Raw genomic sequence first — 24,349 nt, 5'->3', positions numbered from 1 at the left:
CGTTTACACTGGCGGCCATTTTGAAAAATTGTTTAAAAACTACCCATTTTTTATTTTTCGCGATGGCTCTGTATCAGGTTTTGTTAAGCACATAAAACTCTTCATATTTGCTTAATTTGGTGTTTGTTGCATGATTTGAATGATTTTGCAACATAGGAGCCCCACTACTCTCTCTCTCTCTCTCTCTCTCTCTCTCTCTCTCTCTCTCTTTTGATTTTGTTGCATTTATTTTAAGTTAAATTAAGTTAAAAGTCCCGTTATTATCTCATTACAGGATAGAGCTGCGACGTTTTGCTGCAAGGAACTGGACCCCTCGACCATGGCAAATATTCCCGAAATAGGAGCATACTTCAGTTTTGCGGGACGAGAGTACAGGTCATGGAAGTGTGCGTCTCTTCTATTACAGGTACGTATTTGACGTGTTTACTAAAAAAATCTCAAGTAGCCAAAAGCATATGAACACAATCCTACAGATATGGTTCTTCGTAGACAGTGGTCACTCGTACGGATAATGGTAGGCTTTTTGATCGGCTGTGTGTGTGTCTCTTTCTCCCTCACACACACACACACACACACGATGAGTATACATGTAGCGGCAGCCATCACACTGGTGGCTGTAGTCTTGTGGAAAGGCAGATGGTGGACAGCCAACCTAAACCCGATTGACATTGTTTCTTTATGAAATATCTGAATACAGTGGTAGATGAGGGTCTACATTTTGACTTAAACACGGCCAAGGTCGTTAAAAAAAAAAAGCCAACCTTCACCTGTACCTGCTACGAAAAATCAAATGTTCTGATGTTAGTCGGGACATTTCACAAATAGTTGAAGAAACAAACATGATTGAGAGTATACAGTCATTTGATATAATAGTGTGCTGGAACGGCAATCTTGGTGTTAACAACAGATACAGACTTGCGCGTATTGTCTACGAGCACTGCCGTTGGCACCGCGCATGTACACTGACGACCGAGCTTTACATTTCTGCATTGCAAAGAAAGTATTCGTCATTGTCGGTGACTTTTAATTCTGGTTTTGAAAACAAATCCCCTCTGGACGGCGCTACAAAGTTTCACTTGCAAAAAGAAACAAATGCCTGCGATATTTATCCCAAGACAAGATTGTAGGTTGCGAGCTTCCCTCCATTGCCTCCATATACACATCCCGAAGCGCTCAGAAGGTCAAAAAGATTCTGGCAGACAACTCGCACCCTGCTTACAAGTTGTTCCGGCCCCTACCCTCGAGCAGGCGTTTTCGCTCGATCAGGACACGCACCACGCGTTTCAGAGACAGTTTCTATCCAAGTGCAGTGCGTGTCCTGGCTCCTTAAGTCCTTTAACTGCTGTTCTTAGTAAAAATTGAGTTTTTATTCAAGGTTTATGTCCTGGTATTTTGTTGTGGGACACAGCCGTCAAGCCTTTAAATACCATATTTCTTAAAGTTCACCTACCCAGTGTAGTATTGTAATAAATGTTTTGGTTTTAAAATTATTAAGGATTTGTGATTTTAGTTATTGTCGTCATAACTGATGTCTGATACATATATAATTCTTACTGATACTTCTATACTGTTTATCTTACGCATATGTACAATTGATGGTTAAATACGTTTTGTTAAGGAGGAGCATGCTTGTGCGTGTGTGCTGTTGTGGGTTTTGTGTGGGGAATGTATGCGGGCGTGCGTGAGCGTGTGTGTGACTGAGATTGCAAGCGTGCATTTTGCATTTGGAAGGGTGTGTATGGATTGATTGATTGTACTCTGGCCAAAACATGTCCCTAGTGTACTGTACATGGTTGAAATAAAGTCTTATGTCTTATCATCAATGAGTATTGTTTTACATGTCTATGTAAAACGGATACCTTTGCAGTTTCACCTGTCTGTTATGTTTGTAGTATGGTTTAAGTGTTCTATTTTGAGCCGAAGAATAGTCTTCGGTCTTTAGATGCTGGTAATCTTATCGATGCCATTTATGGCAATAATTCTAATTAATACGATTGCGCGCAGGTGTTTGGTTTTGTGTGTGTCTGTGCGTGCGTGTATGTGTATGAGTGTGTGTGTGTGTGTGCGCGTGTGTCCGTCTGTGTTTGCGTCCTATGTAGGAGTATAACTGTGCATGACAGTTGTTGAAAAACTTGTATACAATAGTGCACGATGATATATACTCGGAGGCAAAAGAAACGCAAATAAAGAATGCGTTAATTAAACCTTTATGGACTTGAAATAAAAAGAAAATCATGATACTTGTATGTTCTGCACGTGTTTATTTAGCGGTCTTATCTTGTCAGTACCGTGTTTGCCGTTATCTGGGTCACACGCGAGGTCTTGTTCACGGGGATCCCAAACCGTCATGGGGACCACTTTCAGCACATGCACAATGTGGAAAAGCAGCTTTTCGTGTTCAGAGTGTTCAGGCAAGCTGTACAATACTCACAAAACTGTTACAACATTCATTTCTGCGACACAGGCGCGATGCCGAGACTATCACCAGATCAGCGCCAACAGGCGATCGTGAGAATTGATGCCGGACAATCAGTTTAGCAAGTTGCTAGGGCATTGCTAGGGCATTTAGAGTAAATGTCACCACGGTGTATTGCCTGCAGCAACGTCTTCATGTCACTAACAGTACCTGCGACTTACCAGGACGTGGCAGACCCCGGGTAACAACAGCCCGACAAGATCGCCATCTTGTCCATCAACACCAGCGAGATGCATTCGAAACTGCCGCCAACAGAGCCCGTAACACAATCGGGGTGCATGGAGAACCTGTCAGTGCCAGAACTGTACGCCGACGCCTTGGTGGGCAGAACCTGGTAAATCGGCGTCCTGCTCGACGTCCTGTCTTGACAGCTCAGCATCGCCTGGATCGTCTGGCCCGGGCCCAGCAGCATGCCCACTGGCGCCATCGGGACTGGCGGAGGGTTATTTTTTCGGACGAGAAGCGCTTTTGCCTGGAACCTGGCGATGGGCGTGTCCGGATCTGGCGAAGACCTGGACAGCGGTTTGCTAACGAGTGTGCGGAGCACACGAGTGAATTACCAAGCGGCTGCAAATACCCACGAGTGGTTTATTTTCCAGTAATCAACGAGTTGTCGTCATTGTTTAAGCTATTTATACAACGAACAACACGGGTCGAACATGCAGTCATGCAGACGACATTTTGTACGCAATTTCATTTCAGCCTAATCACTCAGAGTGTCAAATGCGCGTCATTCAAATAGTCCCTATTCGTTTACTTGATTCTTAGTCTCCGACTCGTCGGCATTATACTTGTCTGGTCTAAATATCGGACCCCATTGCTACGATTAAAACACAATAGCGTTTATAAAGCTATTCTGACATTACATTCTGTGTTAAAATCATGTTTTTGTCAGCAACAAGGACCAGAATGGTCCATGTCGTTGATTGCAGACGACGGTTCTCTTTCCGCATGAAGCCACGGAAATAACCGAACATTGAAAAACCCACGGACATGTATTACGGAGAAAACTCGGGATAACCGGATGTTTAGCATTACGTCAATATGCTAGGAATCATATGACGTCATGACGTATCGTGCTTGTCTACGTAGATGTTCGAAAGTCTGACTTCTGTTGTGAATTCGCGTGGTGAAGACTGCGGTAAATCTGTAGATGATAAGAGAACAAGGATTGTCTCAGAAGAAACGACTAAATGTTTCAGACCGGTAACTTCATTTCAACATTGCACTATATAATGGACGTTCTATGTGACAGGAGAGTTTGCTGATTTTGTGTTAAACATTGGAGAGATCGTCTGCTAGAATCAGAGATAGGTCGCTTCAGATTGCAGCTTCTGGAAATTTGCAAGGTTTGTTGCCTGTTAAAGAACTGGATTTTACACGTACAGTAAGCAACAACAAAAACACACACAAAGCAAATGGCATCGTCTGTCGACTAGTCACAGAAACAAACCTGGCGAGGTATGCGTGTACTTCATACACGTCAGCCATTATATGATTGTTGTTACATAGAGATTACACAACGTCATCGAGTGAGGGACCGAAAAATATTGAAACTCGAGGATGATTTTTTTGTTGTATCAACCGAGACCGTAGGTCGAGGTTGATACCACACAAAAAAATCATCCGAGAGTTTCAATATTTTTTGGTCCCTCACAAGATGACGTTTGTGTAATTTGTGTATACAACTCTCCTGTGTTCACTTTCAAGTGAATAACTATCGTTCTGATATCATTTTAAAGTGAAGCTAAAGAAACCTGGTATCGGCACTGCTGTGCATCTCCTATGATCTCAATGGTATCAAGGCACGGGTCATAGAGATCAATTTAGATCTAGATCTATTTCCGGTTGTGTTATTTTCCTTCCACCATTCCTCGATGGAAAAGAGTTCGTGTTGTTTTTGTTTTAATTTTTGTCTTTGTCGTTGATCATTGTATACACAAATTACACAAACGTCATCTTGTGAGGGACCAAAAAATATTGAAACTCTCGGATGATTTTTTTGTGTGGTATCAACCTCGACCTACGGTCTCGGTTGATACCACAAAAAAATCATCCTCGAGTTTCAATATTTTTCGGTCCCTCACTCGATGACGTTGTGTAATCTCTATGTATACAACTCTCCTGTGTTCACTTTCAAGTGAATAACTATCGTTCTGATATCATTTTAAAGTGAAGCTAAAGAAACCTGGTATCGGCACTGCTGTGCATCTCCTATGATCTCAATGGTATCAAGGCACGGGTCATAGAGATCAATTTAGATCTAGATCTATTTCCGGTTGTGTATTCACACGCCAACGTTCGTTCGTCAAGATGGACGGCGATTTTGATTTGATAAGCGACTTTTTCTTAGAAGACTTCAATGAAGAGGACGAAAATTTAATGGCCGCTGCGCCCAAAAAAAGGAGATTCGAGAAAGTGACTGATGACGATGTGAACGCTCTCATCACCGATACAGAAAACGCCAACACCAAAAGAAAAACTGAACATGTGATACGGCTGATTTCAGATTTCATTCTTCAAACCGAAGAGTTTGCAAAACAGATGAGATCAGCTGATATAGCGAAAATTGAGGATCCAAAACTTGTTGCAAACATTCTTGTCAAGTTTCTTACAACGGTGAAACGCGAAGATGGAGATGAATATGACAGGGATCGCGCTAGCTTTTTAAAAAACGCGTAAGTCATACGCAACGAAACGAAAAAAACGCGTCACGGACCAATATTTTTGCGTACTACGAAAACACGTACAGACACAAACAAAACACGCACGAAAGACTTAAAGACACTCCTTACCTAAATACGGCGAGTTTTCCTGTCGAACTCCGCGCATGCCTGTCGAATAACACCCCTGCTGTCTCCAACCTTCGGGCCTTGCGAGTTTGTTTCCCGCTCTAATACGACTAGACACACTTTCCGCCTTTTGGAAGCGCGAGATGGGAGAGCAGCTAATGTCTGTTTCATTATCCGACAAGACATTATCTGGTAATACCCTCGTTACGTTCGTTTGCGATACTTCGATGCAAAAAGAAACGGACTTTAGTTTTGACGCGCAGATTTCATGTGTGTCGTCACTTCTCGAGCCCTATAGTCAGTTTCAGGATCGGGTGATTATTAAAGTGTAACTAAACAGACATTTTGAAGTGTCAGCTTTACTGAATTGCTTTATGTTTTGTCCAAGTATAGACCTGTAGAAGCGATACTGGACGATTTTTCGAACGTTTACTGTGTTTTCTGATTTACTACGATTTTTTAAAAGTGTTGAACCCATTTCAGATTTACCTGATTATCTGTTCTTGATTTGATACTTCCAAAGAACAAGTGGTACTTTGAGTTCCGGTTTTATGTTTTAACCAATCAGAATTTGGTTCCTAAATAAAATCGTCTGCTGCCTGTCCCAGCAGAGTCGGCAACAAGCACTGCTTGCCACATGTGTGATGTTACCAACAGAAATAGCCATAAATTGGGCAAGGTAGCAATGTAAATGAATTGGATCTAACTAATGTGCTTGTACTGCATCTCTGGCCTTTGAATTCACTCCAAATGTACTGGCTCAGCGTGAGAGGCAACATCCTGTCGAAGTCGTAAGCACGAGGCTGACTGGGAGATTATTATTCGAAGAGCATGCTGAAACGGATTGTAAGTACAATATTTTACATGTTCTCGACATTTCTGTTGATCTTTCCTTAACTTTAATTGTTTCCTTGATTTAAAACCCTAGGGCTTGTATTTTCAGTTGTGATACTAAGCACGTATCTTTACCACAGTATCCGATCACTTCACACTTGAATTTTGGAATGATGAAGTGGAATTATTTCTGGATCTAATTTATTCCTTGTTCCCCCCCTCTCGATTCCTTTTTTCGCCACATATGTATTGTCGTGTGAGGGGGTAGATGCGTGTACTGGTTGATTTTTTTTTTACTTCGGTCAGATACAGATGATTGGAAAAAAACCTTGTCAAGGATTTCAGAATTTAATAGATCTGTTCGAAGTTTTTACGGGATGGGTCCTGTTACAATACAGACTGAATGTGCCCAAGATGAACTTTTGATTAAACATACACACACAAATGAATCTCTTGAGTTTGTTATACGGCGAATGTCCAGTTTCCACCACCACGTCTGTGGTATGTTTTTATACTGTTTGATTGAATAGACTGACGTGCATTCTCTCGCAAATGTGCGCGCGTGTGTGTTTGTCTGTGCCTCAGATTTATTAATCAAAGATGATGTTGCACATTGCAGATCTATGCGACAGGAGCAAGTGGACAAGACAGCTACATTTGTCTGAGCGAAGATCCAACGGTAAGCTCTTTTAGCCGAAGACAGCGAGCCTGGGTGCATGCATGCAAGCTTCTATCATGTTCGTGTGAGTGCTGCAGGGCTACAAACACTGTACATAAGGAAGACGTGGAACTTGCGAAGAAAATGCGAAAAAGTGTTTGTGGGTTATCGTCCCTAGTCACATGCTGACGGCGAAAACAAAATGGCGGATCGCGTAGGTACCGATCGCGTGCGAGGTGGTGGTAAATTGTGCTCGGCTTTTTGTTGCAAGAACGCCCGTTACAAACAGAGCTGCTTCGGGAAAACTTTCCACAAGTTCCCTAAAGAAGAAAAAAGGTGGGTTGTGCAGTGATTATTTCATCAGGTTTACCTTCTTCAGAATGAGAATGCAATGGCTCGAGTCAACTCACTCAGATTTAAGCCAACTGTCTCTGGGCATTTTTGTCTGCTATGATACTACAGTATTTATAGAACTAATATGCAAATGAAATATTACAAACATAGCATGGATCGGTTCATCCTGAGATTTCTGTACTAGCTGTACTATGTACGCGTGTGTCTGCGTGTGTACCTGTGCCTGTACACTGTACTTACGACTGTGAGTGTGAGTCAGCAGTCAGTACAAAACAACAGTTTACACTTGATGACAAACTACCCGTGGGCATATTTGCCGAAATCTTTATCAAACCTTGCTTACGGGAAAACTACAGTACAAAGGTACATCACTCATCCGTTTTGCGTTCAGGCAGAGCGTTAGATTTAGACTGAAGATCTGATTTAGCTTTTTTTGTCTTTCCTTTTTGCTTAGTTTAACAATAACATTGTTGTTTTTATTGTCAAACTAGGTGCAGAATATGGATGCAATTCACAAGGCGAGAAGACTTTGAAAAGCTGCTGCCAGCTGATGTTCAAGGTCTCAAGCTTTGTACTGATCACTTTGAGGCCAACCAGTAAAACAATCCTGCAGAGAGCTCTAGGTGATCACTTGTGTGGAATGCTGTCCCGACATTGTTTGCAGTGCCCAATCCACCACCGAAGGTTATTTATTTATTGGTTTTAGGTTTTTGCAAACCAATGAAGCACACTATTAAATGCAGGTTGAGTAATGACAAGTTTGAGGCTGATGTAAGAATTGAAAAAAACCAGCATTGTTCCCATCAAATAATGCCTGTTTGCATTTAGCGCAAAAAAATGATAAGGCCAACAAAAAAAAGTTACTTATTTTGGATCGACGTCTTGATTATGATGATATGATGAACTTATTTTGCCAAAAAACAGCCCCAAATGGCAAAAAAAAAAGTATAGGGTCGGCGTCAACAACAAAAAAGTTGTATGTTTCTGGTCACCTGACCCTACCTATGTTTTCCCGACGACCCTAGACTTTTATTTTGCATTTTCAAAAATAAAAGGGGTATTCAAAAATCAATTGTTTTCCTGTTTTTCAACAAAATAAGTTAAAAAGATGGTTTAAAAAAAAAAAGTTTAGAAAAAAAATCTCCACCTTTAGTCATGTTAGGCCACAAAAAAAGTCTGTTTAAGGTAACATAGGCCCCCAAAAAATAGCGTCGGTAGGTCGGCTTTTTATTTTTGTATTTTAGCCATCTGAATATTTTAATTTCATTTTTTAATGCCCCAAAAAAAGTCTAGGGCCGGTGGGAAAAAAATAGGGTCGGTCCGGATACTGTAAACAGATTATTTTTTGTTTTGCCTTACGAGAAACATACACTTTTTTGTGTGGCCTAAGACCAATGCCATGAAATTGGGAGAATTGTTTCATTGTGACTGGGTGTTGGTTGTGAGTTTGTCAGTTAAAGAGCTGTGCATTTGCAGGTTGCTAGTGGGAGGAAGCCACCATCGCAAAGGGTAGCTACAAATGAAGCCAGCACCGACCTGTCGCCTGATGCACAAATTGTTCAACCAGGTAAGAGATTTTTAACCATGAAGAACACCCTGACATCAAAAAATGTTTAAACCCATCCATTACATAGTTGATAATTGCTGTATAGGGTGACGGGCGCTGTGGCGGGGTGGTAAGACGTCGGTCTATTAACTCGGAAGGTCGAGGGTTCGAATCCCGGTCGCGGCCGCCTGGTGGGTTAAGTGTGGAGATGTTTCCGATCTCCCAGGTCAACTTATGTGCAGACCTGCTAGTGACTTATCCCCCTTGGTGTGTACACGCAAGCACAAGATCTTGTAATCCATGTCAGAGTTCGGTGGGTTTTAGAAACACAAAAATACCCCGCACGCTTCCTCCGAAAGCGGCGTATGGCTGCCTAAATGGCGGGGTAAAAACGATCATACACGTAAAATTCCACTTGTGCAAAAAAAATGAGTGCACGTGGGAGTTTCAGCCCACGAGCGCAGAAGAAGAAGAAGAAGCTGTATAGGGCGGATGCATGGATGGATGAAATTGTACCTGTAGTTCCAACACGTAAAGATGGGAAACATATCCTGTTAGAGGCATGGTGTAACAAGAAACAATTAAGTGGCTCTATTCCCATCTCCCCCCCCCCCCCCCCCCCCTTTCCCCGTGGCGATATAAGCTTCGTGGTTGAAAACGACGTTAAACACCAAATAAAGAAAGAAAGAAAGAGGCATGGTGTGTGAGGAGTTTACCTGGTACTGTTGTCCTAATCAATCAGTCAATCAATCAATCAATATGAAGCTTATATAGCGCGTATTCCGTGGGTACAGTTCTAATGGCCTCACCCATTCAGTACCAAACAAGGTCAATTCCATCATTGTTCCACATCGTATCCATAGTTGCTAATACACTTCATTTCTGGCCTGCCTTCCTACGCTATTGTTTATTTTCATTTTGTGATTTAATTACACGTGTTTTAATTTCTTCCAGGTTGTAACTTGTTATGGTTATGTTATTTTATGTGTGTTTTCTTTTTTAGATGACATTCAGGCGATCCTGGAGGACATAGGATGTAAAGCATCAAAGTCGTCATCTTCCCCATCCCCTCGTGAAGCGGAACTTTGGCAGAAGGTCAACAAACTGAGGAGCAAGGTTTTCCGATTAGAAAAGAAAACGATGGAACCCCGTGTAAAACGAGCGAGTAAATTAGCCAAGCCTCCCAAGAAAGACTTTGTAGTAGAACAGTTGTCTCATATATTATCAGGCGAGGCGAGCTATTTTGCCATTTATGCCTGTTACATATTTACCGGTTATCTGCTGCTGTGTCCAATCCTGGCAGAGACGGGAACGCATGTTACCAAGGAGCTGAAGGAGAGTCAATGAGATGAGAGAATGTGATTAACAATTGCCAACTCTCTCCGTACAAAGAGGGTCCAAAATTGTATAAAAAAAATAGATGGTAGGCAATTCAAAATTAAAAAAAGGACTCTCGGAGCATGGACTTAATGAGTCAAAAATTAAAGAAGGCTCTATGAGCCGAAGTACATGTTTTGTCTATTGTCTTTTTTATTTTGAATTCCCTACCATCTATATTTTGATACAATTTTGGACCCTCCCTGGTGTGTTGTTTCTGATGTACCTTTTAGTCTGTTTACAGTAACATAGGCACACAAAAAGAGGGTCAGTAGGTCGGCTTTTCTTAAAAAAATTTTATAACCATCTTTTTAAATTATTTTGCAAAAAAAAAACAGGAACAAAATTGATTTTTTTTTCTTTTTCTTTTTTTCCAAATGCCAAAAAAAAAGTCTGGGGTTGGTCTAGAAAAATAGGGTTGGTCGGGATACCGTAAACAGGCTATTTTGCTTTGTTTTGCCTAAGCAAAGACTAACAAACTTTCTTTAGGGTCTGACATTGTATATACTATACAATTTTTGGGGTATTAACTAAATACATGTATACAGTTTTCGATTCCTTTTTCACAAATTAGCCCCCCCCCCCCCCCCCTTTTTTTTTGTAGTCTGCAGGCATGGGAATTGTCCGCCGAATGGCGGATTTCCGCCGAATTTTTTTTTTGTTCCGCCGAAAATGCAAAAGTGTCCGCCGAAAAAATAAAGGGGGGAGGCACACAAAAAAAGCACCGGTTACTTTGGCCTTTGCGCAAAAGCCCGCGAAAACTTTCCGTACTTTGTTCACGCACTGCTACCGCCCGCCTCAGTTATTGAACTATTATGTTTGAAAGTAAACCAGATTGCACAGATTGTGTCACAAGTTACATTTTCCTGTTTGTCTCAACAGATAAATTTTTTTACAAATTTAAACCATATATAATACATGTAAGCAAAATTTGGTACATTTTTGTACTAAAAACTCTGATTCTAAAAACAGAATTTAATGGCAAACTTGGAGCTCAGATGACACCAGATTGCACCATCTGGGTTCTTTGGAGAAAAAAATTTCGGGGGGGCATGCCCCCGGACCCCCCTAGTAAGGCTAGGCGCTTCGCGCCGTCGACTTGACGCTTCGCGTTTTTAGTTATAAATTTTCCGCCTTTTTTACAATTTTCAATTCCCATGCCTGAGTCTGCCCTGGGGGCGGGAGGTCTCCTAATTTCGGTTTCTAGGGTCACCTTATGCTTCCCCATGAGCTGAGAACTTAATTTAAAATGAGCCTCGATTTTTTTATTTGTATTTTGTAATTGTGCCTTTGTCCAGTCACATGATTTCACTTTGTACTTAAAAACTTGGCGCTGTCATCATTTATTGCTATTTATTGTTCAGTTGTTCAGTATTTATTGCTATTGGGCATCAGTTATTCAGTTGCCCTCTTTCGAATGAGCCATGCATGCATTATGGATGTGTTTAGCAATGTAAAAGAAGAAACAATGTGAAGCAAACATATAGCACCAAATAAAATAACCGAATCAGAATGGAAACTTCTTCAGTGTATGTGTGTGTGTGTGTGTGTGTGTGTGTGTGTGTGTGTTTGCTGTTTTAAATACCGAAAATGTGAAAATAAAGCAAGTCACAGCATGAGAAAGATCGACTGTACTAGTCATGACAAAGCAGGAGACAGCCTGGTCAGCATGTAGAAAAGGGGAATAACTCGTATTTAGCCATTCTCATTTCTAAGCATGCCCAATGAGGAAGTTATCCTTCTTCCCATTGTAGTTTCTTTGAGGGCTATTAGACGACTTTTCATTATTCTTGATTTGGAGATCCATGCAGGGTATTAGAAAGTGCAGAATATACACGTTTGAACAAATACGATGTGTGTTTGCTCTGAAAAAAAGAAAAGACGCAACAAACAAACATTGTATTTGTTTAAAGTATCACAAATATGTATTACCTGTATCTGCATGTTTTGATGATGAAGGGTAAATTACTTTGACGTGTGCTTTTTTTTTTTAACCACACTGATAACGAATGATAGAAACACAGACACACTTAATAACATATCCACAAAAATTGTAACAATAAATGTAAGCTGAACAATGCCTGCAACACATTTCAGGCCTCAGAAGGAAGTAATTATGAGATTCAGACAGAGAGAGAAAGCCCAACACGAAACCAGTTGTTACATTTTTTATTTCATTATGTAATATTAAAAACACGACAACAACGTATTTCCTGTACTTAGTTTCGTGCAATTATGGATTGCAAAGTATGTCTAATTGAGTGGCATAAAGAGGCACAGTTGCATGAAAAACCAACTCGGATCTTGACTAGGATCAGGATTTTACAAGGACACAACCTAGAATTTAACATCCTGGGGGGAGGGGGGTACTGCGCCTTTCACATCAAGATGTAAAGATCTATTTTAAATAATACTTATTAGAAGGGAAAACAATCAAACAAACTACAACAATCGTTCTGAGGGGAGAGAATTACCTCTTCCGAAGAAATTACCTCCCTTGCTTTTCTTGTCGTGACTTATGTAGAGTAAAGTGAATCGAAAGTGAATCAGTCAGTAACAAAAAAAAACCACAACATTTCTTAAGATCAATGAGGAGTCTTGAAGTATTTTTCAATGTTAATCTTGTATGCATAACAAACAATATATTACGGATTGATAATTAAAGAAAATCGTCTCTTCTACAGGGTTGACCCCCCTAAAAAGGACACCCACAACCATGCAAATTACTTCTGCATCTGTTGAACCAATTATTTTATATATGGTATTCATTAACTTCAGTTTATGTTCTGCCTTTCCAGTAAGTGGCAATTTTGTAAATTGAATGGTCTGACTTTTGTGCAATTTTAATTTTTTTCTCCAAATTCGGGGGTCGACTAAACAGAACGAGTTTTGACATTGAGCGGTAGCCATTTTTACCTAATTTAAACCCTTCAGGCTTTTACCTTTTTGATTATTTTGAATGTCTGAGTATGTAAAAACATCCCCTTCAACCCCCAGGCTATCGATGACCTGAAGAAAGCATGCAGTTACAGCTAGGTTCAGGGCAATCCTCAGACACGAAAGCGTTGGTGTCATTGGTGATGCAAAAGTTAGATAATTTTACCTACAAATTTGCCACTTTGTGAACTGCACATGCATAAAATCAAGTTTAAGTATGCTGAATATGAAGTTATCCAGTCAATTGGTGTAGAAGTTATAGCATTTCTGTCAGTTAACAGTATTTAAAATCTCTAAAGTAAAATCTGACATATATTCGAAAGTTTTGCATAAACACCCAGACAATTTTTACGATACTCTCCTAAGCTTCTCCACTTCTCAGCCCTGTCTTGGAAATGAATTCGAATAAGGCAGTCAAAATAACTTAGTTTGGAGCACCCATCAATCAGAATAAGCATTAACTTTTGACACAGGAAATATCTTCTACCGAAAGCTCTCCTGGTTTTATTCTACATTTTTCCTGCATAATGGTAACAAATTTAATGATAAATCTAAACAACGAAGTGACTGTGGTAAGATGAACAAAGTTAAAAAAACAAAGGATTACTGTAAATGGTTTACGAATCGAAATCTAAACAAGTTTAATGATAAGTAAAATGATAAAAAAATAAAATTAAAAAAAGCTAACGTCCTCGCATTTGTCCAGAATTATTCCATGTTTAACATGGGAACAGAGGTATAATTGGTCTAAAGAATTTTTAAAAAGGAGGGTTAGGGTAACCCTAACCCTCTTTGGACTATCTGTATGCAATGCCCGCTATAGGTGAAAGACTTTTGTGGAAGCCATGGAAGAATGCATCGCTGTTGTGCTGGTTCAGCTTGAGGTCCTGTCCTAGCGAATATCCTGCACACACAAAAACACGACTTTTTAAGCCACTTATGTTGCATTCCGTGACATAGCTTTGTTAAAACCGTGTGCCTGATAATAATGACAGATTTTGTTGATATACATTTTTTTTAAGACACCCCATATAATATTGTTTGACAATCTCTTTCAACATAGTTTACGAATCACCAATGTGTATACAAACGCAAATAACCCACAGGTCAATAAATTACTTTCCAGAGAGAGAGAGAGAGAGAGAGAGAGAGAGAGAGAGAGAGAGAGAGAGAGAGAGAGAGAGAGAGAGAGAGAGAGAGAGAGAGAGAGAGAGAGAGAGATTAAAACTAGAAAATGTGTGCTATATAAAACAAGGATAATCTCTGTCAAATCTTCGCTTGTACCTGCATGGTGTTTACTGCGCTATATACACAACCTGTTTTATTTCATTTATTTATTTATTTATTTTTTGTTTTGTTGGGGGGGGGGATGTTTTGTGATGAGGGTTTTTTTCAAAGCCTTTACTGCTTTAGTCATTGAATCCACCCGACTTCGATTTATTGTTCAGTGATGGGCAATTGTGTGACCAACTATGTAAGTTAGTGATTGTTCTGGCTTCATACAATGACATTGCATTAATTTTATAAGTGTATGTGTGTGTGTTTCAGGCAAAAGCTGATATTACAGTCCTAGTTGTATGCAGTACCTCTGCTTCTTCGTTCAGGAATCAAAGTATACAATTTAAACCGATTATTTTGTTCAATAATGTTCAGCTTACCATCCCGAAGAAGGCAGTAACGTGCCGAGATATTGATTATAGATATTAACGTACCTAACCTGGTTACTGGTGTGTTTTCTTTTTATTTCAATAATGTAAATGTGTGACAACTTGCAGGGTACTTGATGTTCAGAGCAATTTTTCTGGGAAAAGACCTTTTATGGATCAAAGAAAACTTTTGCACAAGTCAATCAATTTGGTTGATAAATAATTTGTGCTGCATTTTCCCTGGTTCCAAAACGTAGTATGTATTACCACATGTCCTTACCTGTCATTGGCATCACATGATTCTCTGCAAGCAGTCTTTTGTGGAAATACGTCATTTAACACTTGCACTTATAGTCGGTGGCTGTGGAACGGTAGACATGCAACGACAACGAACAACAAAAGACAAAGTGTGGAGTACACTCATTTTTCTTAACATACGCTAAGTTTCTTTGAGAATGCTCCAAGTGAAAATCAGGGGTTCCTAGGCCTGATATCACAATTAAACAGCTTCTTCTCAGAATCAGGAGGGAAAAAGCTGTTATATGGCGAGATGTCGTGACAAGAACAGACAGCAGCAGCAGCAACAACAACATTGCTAAATCGTCGCTTTAACAAAATTTCATGTTTAGCATCGCAGACAAAGCACGGCTACTGATCCGATCAAAGCCACACTTCATGCACGATGGGCACATTGTTATGGCCAGCTTGTTAACGTGCGCATTGTGTATGTTTTACATAGAATTGAATGTGTTTGTCGTTGTGTCTGTCATCTATCCTAGTCGTTTGATTTAGAATAAAGCAAACTTATTACAATGACGATTTTCTTCGGTTTTTGATGAAGGATTGGCATCAAGACTTTTCCTATTTTCCAACTCTGCCACCATACACTGGCCGTTCAGGTCTGCATGTCGACCACATGGTGTGTGATCAGATTTTTCGGACATGTTCACAATGCTTACATGACCACCAAATGGAAAATCAGTTGGTATTTGTTATGTTTTTGTGTTAGCACAATCTTCATACAAGTAAACAGAAACAGTTTTGTTGCAAACAGAGCCTTCATAAGAAAAAATGCTTCTAAGTCAAAATACATACCCCCTTTTTCGTATTGCGTAAAATATACCCATAAATTCTGGACATCATATTTTTATTTTTTTTCACAACAATGAAACCAAACTTTGGCATATGTTTTAGCAATATATTCACAATAAAACCTATGAGTTTGAAGGCTGCATCTTGTTTTGTTTATTTTTGAGAATTTTTTTGCAAACCCATGCAAATGGCCAGTTTCTGGGGAGAGACTGGGGAGATAATGGCCAGTATAGAAAGAGTTAATAAGTAAACTAATGTCAGAAGTAGGTATTTACCTTGTTTGCCTTCGCGTTCTTGATAGCCCGCTGCAGCATTTGTATCACTTCCCTTGACATTCAAAACGCCAATGTATTTCTGAAAGGAAAATAAAGATATTGACCGAAACATCACACAAGTGGTATATCATGCTAGGTTTTGTTTACAGTGCCTGTTCTACGACCACATCTGATTGTAATTTAGATAAAGAAAAACTGTATCCATTTATTACTTGTGTGTGTTTGTGTGTGTGCAGGGACGGATCACATCATTTTTAAGGGGGAGTTTCCAAATTTCTTTTAGGGACAATTTGACGACGCGAAGCGTTTAGTTGAAGACACGAAGCGTTCAACCTCCTTGGGGGGGGGGGGGGGGGGGGGGGGGGTCCGACGAACGTTAATAAAAACAAGGAAAATGGATTAATCTGAGCCAAGAAACATCCCCTAATACAACTTCCAAAAAAGTAAATATATTAAGAAGGAAAATTTGAATCACAACAAGGACAATTGATCGATCTGGCGCAACCTGAGCAAACTAATTAGCCAACTTCTTTCCAAAATCGTCACTTACAATACAAAGGCCGGCTCCTAAGTGGTCCGGAAACCCCGGAACCCCCCTCCGAATCCGCCCAGTGTGTGTGTGTGTGTGTGTGTGTGTGTGTGTGACCGATGACCGTCTCTAAATTCTAATCGTTGCGTTTGCATGGTAATAAAGTTTTAATACTGGATATGCCCATGAAAAAATATCATTTCTTGTTCATGTCATTGTATGTGTGTGGCCAGGACCGTGACTTCTGCTTGCCTCGACGTCTTCAGAAAAGACACAAAATGCCAGCAGGCGTATGTTCTTGGAGCACTCAGTATGCCGTCATCTGCAAACAAATAAATACAAATTATTCAATTGTGTAAATAAAGAACAATCATTTTAATATTACAACAAAAAATTCATATAACTGTAGTCTTCACCAGAGACATCCACTACACTATCTTTAAATAAAACTGCCGTAAAAAATTGAAATACTATAAAACTTACCCCCACTCAGATCTATTTGGGATTATTCAAGTTTCAACCATGAAACGATGCCGGTTTGGACAGATCTGCTAGTTTGCCGCTGAAACTGAAATCAAAGGCGATCTTCAGAACTATTTCTAATCTTGTATTTGTGATTAACATAAAATACTGATCTTCCCAATAGAAGCTGATGTGTATACACATGACCAGGACAAGGTATTTTGTTACAGGGCATTTACGCACACGTCGCAGTTCAAAATATCGTTTTAGATCTGATTTTGTACAGCAGCCTGTGTGATTCAGAATCGTCTGCCCTTTTTTGGTTTAACATTTTATGGACGATTCCTATGAGACTGCTCAATCATAACTGATGACAAATTCAGAAACAGATGATGGTTTCAAGTAGGCTACAGTAATGATTCGTTAAAAATGTCAAGCCACTCGTCGATCATTCACACTCAAAGAACCCAAGCCAAATCTGCTCTGGTTCCGAGCAGCTTTTTCCAACTGAGACCCTAATTGTTACGCATCTGCCGCGAAAAGATAAACCACAAACAAGCGGCACTGTACCATGCTTTCGTTTATGTTGCTAAACAGATTAAATGTGCATTGTAAATGTGCTTACAGCAAAGAAATGCATCCTTACTTACCACAAAAATACTGGTACCACATTCATCGCACTTGTGTCTTCTTACCAAAACCTATCGATATGTTTGTTTACGATATATTGGTAATTACTAACCGTTAACTATTTTTCAAAAATCTGAAATGACTTTTAAGAATCAAAGAAAGATTCGCTAAAACGGTTGACTTCAGAAAATAAGCAATATTTTTCTGAACCATGAAATAAAAATCGAAAACTCCGTTTGATCTTTTATTTTGGTAGATTAATGACAACAGCCGGAACTGAAAGTACCAGAACCAAAAATTAAGGGCATTAATCAGGTAAACTAAGAAGATTGTCGTTCCTGGCGCGCACTTCACATGTCCGTCAAACAGTGTCCGAGTGAGAGAAAAACTTTTTTTTTTCGCAGTTCGACAGTATATGAGGCCCTTCTTCATATCAAAGTGTAAAGGTTGCTGAACGATGTTTTTCCTTTTTGCTTGTTTAGTTACACTTTAAGTCAGAGCAAAAGCGCTGCGTGAAGACAAGAAAAAGTGACAATATTTTTGCGTATGGCTTACGCGGCGCGGCGAAAAAAACGCGTCAGCGACTTTTATAATGCGTCAAATACGCAAAAATCGTGCGTAAACGCGATCCCTGATATGAACCAGGTAGATTCGAGGATTTCTGTCCGCCGTCGATCGGCACATGGCAGCGAACGGAAAAGGCAAGATTTTTTCCAGCAATGATACGCTGTTTGAAAACGTTCGAGCAGTTGCAAAAAGCAAACAAAAAAAGCTGAAATCAGCAGGGAAAGGAAACTTACCTCAAAGAGCGTGTGCACTAACGGACGAAGAGGTGGAAACACTGTGGGACTCTGGTCAGTTGGGAGTGTCCACACCAAGAGCCATAATCAACACCCTGTGGTGGTTGAACTGCCTCCACTTTGGAATGCGGGCAAGAACCGAACATCGCCAGATGTGCTGGTGAAATGACGTCAAGTGTAGCTAAAGATACGTCACTTCCTGGTTACACAATGGCTGTCGCACAAGTTCTTGATCAAGCAAACTGAACGCGAAAGTGGCTTCTACCGTGATTTCCAGGTTTGCATTGTGTCGGCTCTAATTTTTTCTTTCAAAATCAAAATAAAAGAATCGAAACTTTATTCACGAATACCATTTTGTAAGCCACTAAAACCAAAGACACGCCACACTATTTTCCTTCCACCATTCCTCGATGGAAAAGAGTTCGTGTTGTTTTTGTTTTAATTTTTCTCTTCTTCAATTCTTTTTTTGTTCTCCCCTTTCTCATCCTATTTATAACAAAAAATTCTTCTCGTTAATTCTTCTCTTTCTTTATTCTTCGCTGTGTTCTTCTTCTTTTTTTCCCCATTTTTTTTCTTCATCTTTCTCTTCTTTTCTGTCCGCAAGGTATGCAAACATAGTACCCAATTTGCAAAAAAACATTTCCTTTAATTCTGAGCACATTCTGAGTAAACATGAGATATCTATACTATGGGATTCAGGAAATTATAAATCATAACATGCAATCAGTTTTATTACTAAAGTGTCTATTTTAGTTAACAGTTTCTGAAGAGTAATGAACACAATTTTAATTTACTATTCAGTTTTTAAGCTTCAAAGCTAGAAAATGCAATCCCATAGTCGGGGCGGGGATATAGCTCAGTTGGTAGCGCGCTGGATTTGTATTCAGTTGGCCGCTGTCAGCGTGAGTTCGATCCCAGGTTCGGCGGAAATTTATTTCACAGAGTCAACTTTGTGTGCAGACTCTCTTCGGTGTCCGAACCTCCCTCCGTGTACACTACATTGGGTGTGCACGTTAAAGATCCCACGATTGACAAAAGGGTCTTTCCTGGCAAAATTGCTTAGGCACAGTTAATAATTGTCTACCTATACCCGTGTGACTTGGAATAATAGGCCGTGAAAGGTAAATATGCGCCGAAATGGCTGCAATCTACTGGCCGTATAAATAGAGAATACTACATGGCTTGCTGTGTCGTACCAGATTTACACGAGTTGTTTTTTTAAATATTGAACTGCGAGCGAAAGCGAGCTGTTCACTATTTAAAAAAGCAACGAGTGTAAATCTGGTACGGAACAGCAAGCCATGTAGTATTCTGTTTATCCTACATACTGTACTTACGTGTATTTTACTGAAAATGTCCTGCATTCGAGGCAGCTAAATTGAAGACGCTTGTTTTAGAACCTCGATCTCTTCTAAAGCCTCGTGCAATCTATTACGTCAAAGCAAAGAAACGTCACTCTGTTAGTTCTAAAGATTCATCAAGGGTAATTAGCGAGCGCAATTTGTGTTTCTATAATGACGTTTGTCTCGGTGACTTTGGCATCATAAGCAGTGGAAAAACAGGTCCCTGCCAGACTTGCTTGACATGACCTCATTTACATGATATACACACGTGTGATTTGAACGATTATTATCTCACCGGTGTCTCTCTCACGTATGTAGGATAAATAGAGAATTTACTACATGGCTTGCTGTGTCGTACCAGATTTACACTCGTTGTTTTTTTTAAATATTGAACTGCGAGCGAAAGCGAGCTGTTCACTATTTGAAAAAGCAACGAGTGTAAATCTGGTACGACACAGCAAGCCATGTAGTATTCTGTTTATCTTACATACTGTATTTACGTGTATTTTGCTGAAAATGTCCTGCAGTCGAGGCAGCTAAATTGAAGACGCTTGTTTTGGAACCTCGATCTCTTCTAAAGCCTCTTGCAATCTATTACGTCAAAGCAAAGAAACGTCACTCTGAAAGTGTGGCGTGACGTGTTAGTTCTAAAGATTCATCGAGAGTAATTAGCGAGCGCAATTTTTGTTTCTATAATGACGTTTGTCTCGGTGACTTTGGCATCATAAGCAGTGGAAAAACAGGTCCCTGCCAGACTTGCTTGACATGACCTCATTTACATGATATACACACGTGTGATTTGAACGATTATTATCTCACGGGTGTCTCTCTCACGTATGTAGGATAAAATTTCATCTCACACGGCATCACTGCAGAGCGCCTAGAACTGTACCCACGGAATATGCGCGATATAAGCCTCATTGATTGAAAAGTTTCAATCAATTTGGTTGAAAACTGAGGACAACAGAGTGCCGCCTCAACTTTCCCCAAAAGCAGTTTATGGCAGCATGGGTGTTACTCTTCCGGCTTTTGCCGGATTGGCATCATAGAAGACATTTTTCAAAACTTGAGTGAACCTCGAGTGACGTCATCATATCCAAACCCACTGTCTTCACGACATACCACGCCGTACAGTGAATAGAGAGAGGTGTAAGGGAAAGTCGACAAACCCGGAACAGTCAGCAAACTTGGAACACCTCAATATGCGATCAACGGGAAACAATTCATGAACAAATGTTTTACAGAAATGTTTGGTGACTTTCCTCGATGTTATTACAGCAAGAAAAATGGCTACCACGGCAAAACAAAACAAGTGGTACGTGTTTTTTTTTAAACATTTCTTCCTTCTTCTGCTTATTTCGACCGTCTACAATTCGTATTATTACTCTTTATCCCCGAGTACGCTAGTACTTAGGGCTCAGCAGACTGTGTGTGTGTGTGTGTGTGTGTGTGTGTGTGTGTGTGTGTGTGTGTGTGTGTGTGTGTGTGTCTGTCTGTCTGTCTGTCTCGACTTAACAGCTTATTGCTGGGAAACTACTGGGCGCAGTTCGTTCAAAAGTTGATACACTAACTTGATAATAGGTCCGATTGATCGTATTAAAACTTCATAATGTTACCTGGGATCTAAATGCGAAATAAATCACAAAAACGACTTGGCGGTGGGAGGAATTCTCGGAGCCACATCCAGCCATTGAGCTGACAGAACAGCCGAACGCGTCACACAGTGACGAGAAATATAGCGTCATAAAAAGATTACGTAATGCATCATGACGTCATGCCTCCCTGTAGTCTTTTTCTCTCGCGCGGTGTGTGTGTGTGTGTGTGTGTGTGTGTGTGTGTGTTCATTTTGTGCACATGTGTTAGTGTTACTGTTTGTGTGTGTGTGTGTTTGTGTGTGAGTGTGTGTGTGTGCGTGCATGAGTCTGTACTCGTGTGTGTGTGTGTGTGTGTGTGTGTGTGTGTGTGAGTGTGTGTGTGTGTGTAAGAAAGAGAGAGAGAGGGAGTGAGGGAGAGAGAGAGAGTGTGTGTGTGTGTGTGTGTGAATGTGTGTGTGTGCATTTTCACTGTGATCAAATAAAATAGAAAGGCCAGTCACCACGTACATCCTCGGCTCGCATGCAATGTAGTTATATAGCAAAGGGAATGGAAATGGCTGTAATTCACACAGAGCAATCACTTGGTCTTAAACGTGCACAAGACAAAAACTTTCATACTGGGGGAGCGAGCCAGTCTGAAGAGTACTCGGGTCCAGCGCGAGCGTTTTTTTTAATCTATATACGTTCACATGAAATGTTGATTGTTGTGATAAACCTTCATGGATTTGCAATAATTTTAACGGAGACAAAGATTTGAAACGTCACGTGTATCCAACAGGTTAACTCAAAATCCATGCAGGTGCCATGCTGCAATGATGGAACACATAAGAGAGGCAAACATGGAACAGTGTTCCAGCTTTGCCGCATTCTGTTCCATCTTACCCTCATCAAACAATAAACTGAACACTGCTGTTTTATTCACGTATTCAATTCTCCTTTCGGTTTTGTCGTGTTTGTCCCTTCAAAACGTTTTATTGAATGACTGATTGATTTGTTTGACAGTATTGTGGGACCCGGACGGTAGTTACCAGAAGAAATAGGCTGCGCTTTGTCGGCAGTGAGAAACGGAGATATGGTGTTCCTGTCACAACGCTTAAAAGACGTTGAGAAAGAAAAAACAATTAAAAAAAAAGAAAAAGTAAAGTGCACAGGAAGACCTTCTACACTTACACCAGAGTTAGAACAAGAACTAGTTAATAACATTCATGAAGCTGAGATAAATTTGCCAACGTCAACCCCATCGTTGTTTTATACACTGGACATGGAGATTCTGTCATTACGATTGCTTGGTTTCAGCAGCAAATGTAAGCCTACCTGCCGCTGATGTCCTGCAACGCACAACCACAAACTCGTCGAAGAGAATATCACGAGAAAAACAATCTGAAATCATCACATCTTCTCCTTTCAAGCAAAAGCTGCAGATTTCCCCTGCAAAAGGGGATGCAGGCCATCAGAAGAGAGAAAAGAAGGAAGCTACAAAATCTTCTGCTCAGAAAAATCTTCTGCTCTGAGGAAGAAAAGGGGAACATTCTTAACGATGCATTCTATCCTGGAGGCAAGCAATTGGTACTGCTTCATGTGTGGCAACAACTACCCTGAGGACATGATACAGTGCCAGAAGTGCACACAGTGGGCACACGAGGACTGCGCTGACAGCAGAGGACAAAAGGACTTTGTCTGCGAAATCTGTACTTATTTTTTTGTCTGCAAAATCAGTTTTTAAATCTGTTCTTAGTTATTTGCTTTCAGACTGTATGCGTTTTTACATTTAGTCAATTGGGCAGGTAGCCCTTTTATATCTGTTTGTCAACTGAAGAGGGGTACAAATGAAGCTACCCGATCTAGTGGTACTGCTTCATGTGTGGCACCAACTCCCCTGAGGGCAAGATACAGTGCCAGAAGTGCACACAGTGATCACACGATGACTGCTCTGACAGTAGAAGACAAAAGGACTTTGTCTGCAAAATCGGTTCTTAGCTTCTTTTGTATACCTAGCCCTAATTTATCTTTTTTTTCTCACATTTTAGGCTTAAATTTGTTCCGATTTGTTATTTCCTTGGTGAAATCACAATGTGATGTGGAAAAAAGACCTATTTAAATAAATTGTCTCAATCAAAATTTATTTCTCTTGTGTGTGTGGCAAAGTGTACTTTTGTGCGTGTGATTGAGAGTGTTTAGGTGTATATGTGTGTGTGATATACACAGAAAGAGCTAGAAAGAGAATCAGTGTGTTTTTGTATGTGTTCCGAGTTTGACAACACAGTGTTCCACTTTACACACCCATGCGTCCAACCTGGAACAGATGCAGACATTTTTATAATGATCAGTCTGATGAGTTGCGTGACTTTTAATTTATTTCATGTTGTTCATTTATTTACTAATAGACTCTAGTATATGATAATATAAAGAACGCTTTGCAATATCCATTTTGTTGTCTGGTCCGGTTGTTTCTCCTTAACTGTTCCGGGTTGAGCGACTTTCCCCTATAAAAATTGTACTTATCGTTACACTTATTCAGTATAAGGTGTTTGCTTGGATTACACTGTTTTATCATATTGCAGATCGTCGACTTGACTAAAATCAAGGAAGGGATGGTCGGTCGTGCCACATGGTCAATCGACATTGAAGAGACTCCCGATCTGCTGAGATGTGGAGTGGGTCTTTTCAAAAAAGGAACCCAGGAGAAAATAACAGATCTCGCTCTTGAGGTTAGTAGTTTTGGGTGAAGACCATAGACACCAAGATTACACTGAATACATATATTTATTTTTTCCACAATTGACTGGAAAATGTTCATATTCTAGAACAAGCCTTTGAAGTAAAAATCCATCGAATAAAGTTCCAGCTTGTCAGTGAGGACAAGTTTGGGAGGGAGATATTTATACTGCTTGAAACTGCACACACACAAAAACGCACTTTAATTTTTTGTTTAATGAAACAAGTAAGTGTTTTTCAGGCCTTACTTAAATAAAGAATACTACTGTCGTACCAGATTTACACGAG

General features: G+C 40.1%; 1 protein-coding gene across 2 annotated transcripts in view; it reads left to right on the top strand.

Annotated features, from left to right (window-relative positions):
- The window catches only part of LOC138957045 (uncharacterized), a 62,269-nt gene extending 38,190 nt beyond the window's left edge, over positions 1–24,079 (top strand). For both annotated transcript variants that reach the window (XM_070328219.1, XM_070328218.1), the window contains exons 6-7: positions 275–406; positions 23,908–24,079. In XM_070328219.1, coding sequence (XP_070184320.1) covers positions 275–406; positions 23,908–24,072 — 297 coding nt within the window. In that variant the 3' untranslated portion in view covers positions 24,073–24,079. The remainder of the gene's footprint in view (positions 1–274; positions 407–23,907) is intronic.
- Positions 24,080–24,349: the final 270 nt, after the last annotated feature.

The sequence above is a fragment of the Littorina saxatilis genome, unplaced genomic scaffold, assembly GCF_037325665.1.
Source record: "Littorina saxatilis isolate snail1 unplaced genomic scaffold, US_GU_Lsax_2.0 scaffold_308, whole genome shotgun sequence".
Classification (NCBI taxonomy): Eukaryota; Metazoa; Mollusca; class Gastropoda; order Littorinimorpha; family Littorinidae; genus Littorina; species Littorina saxatilis.
Note: the sequence above shows the minus strand (reverse complement) of the source record. Positions and strands in the feature narration are given on the sequence as shown.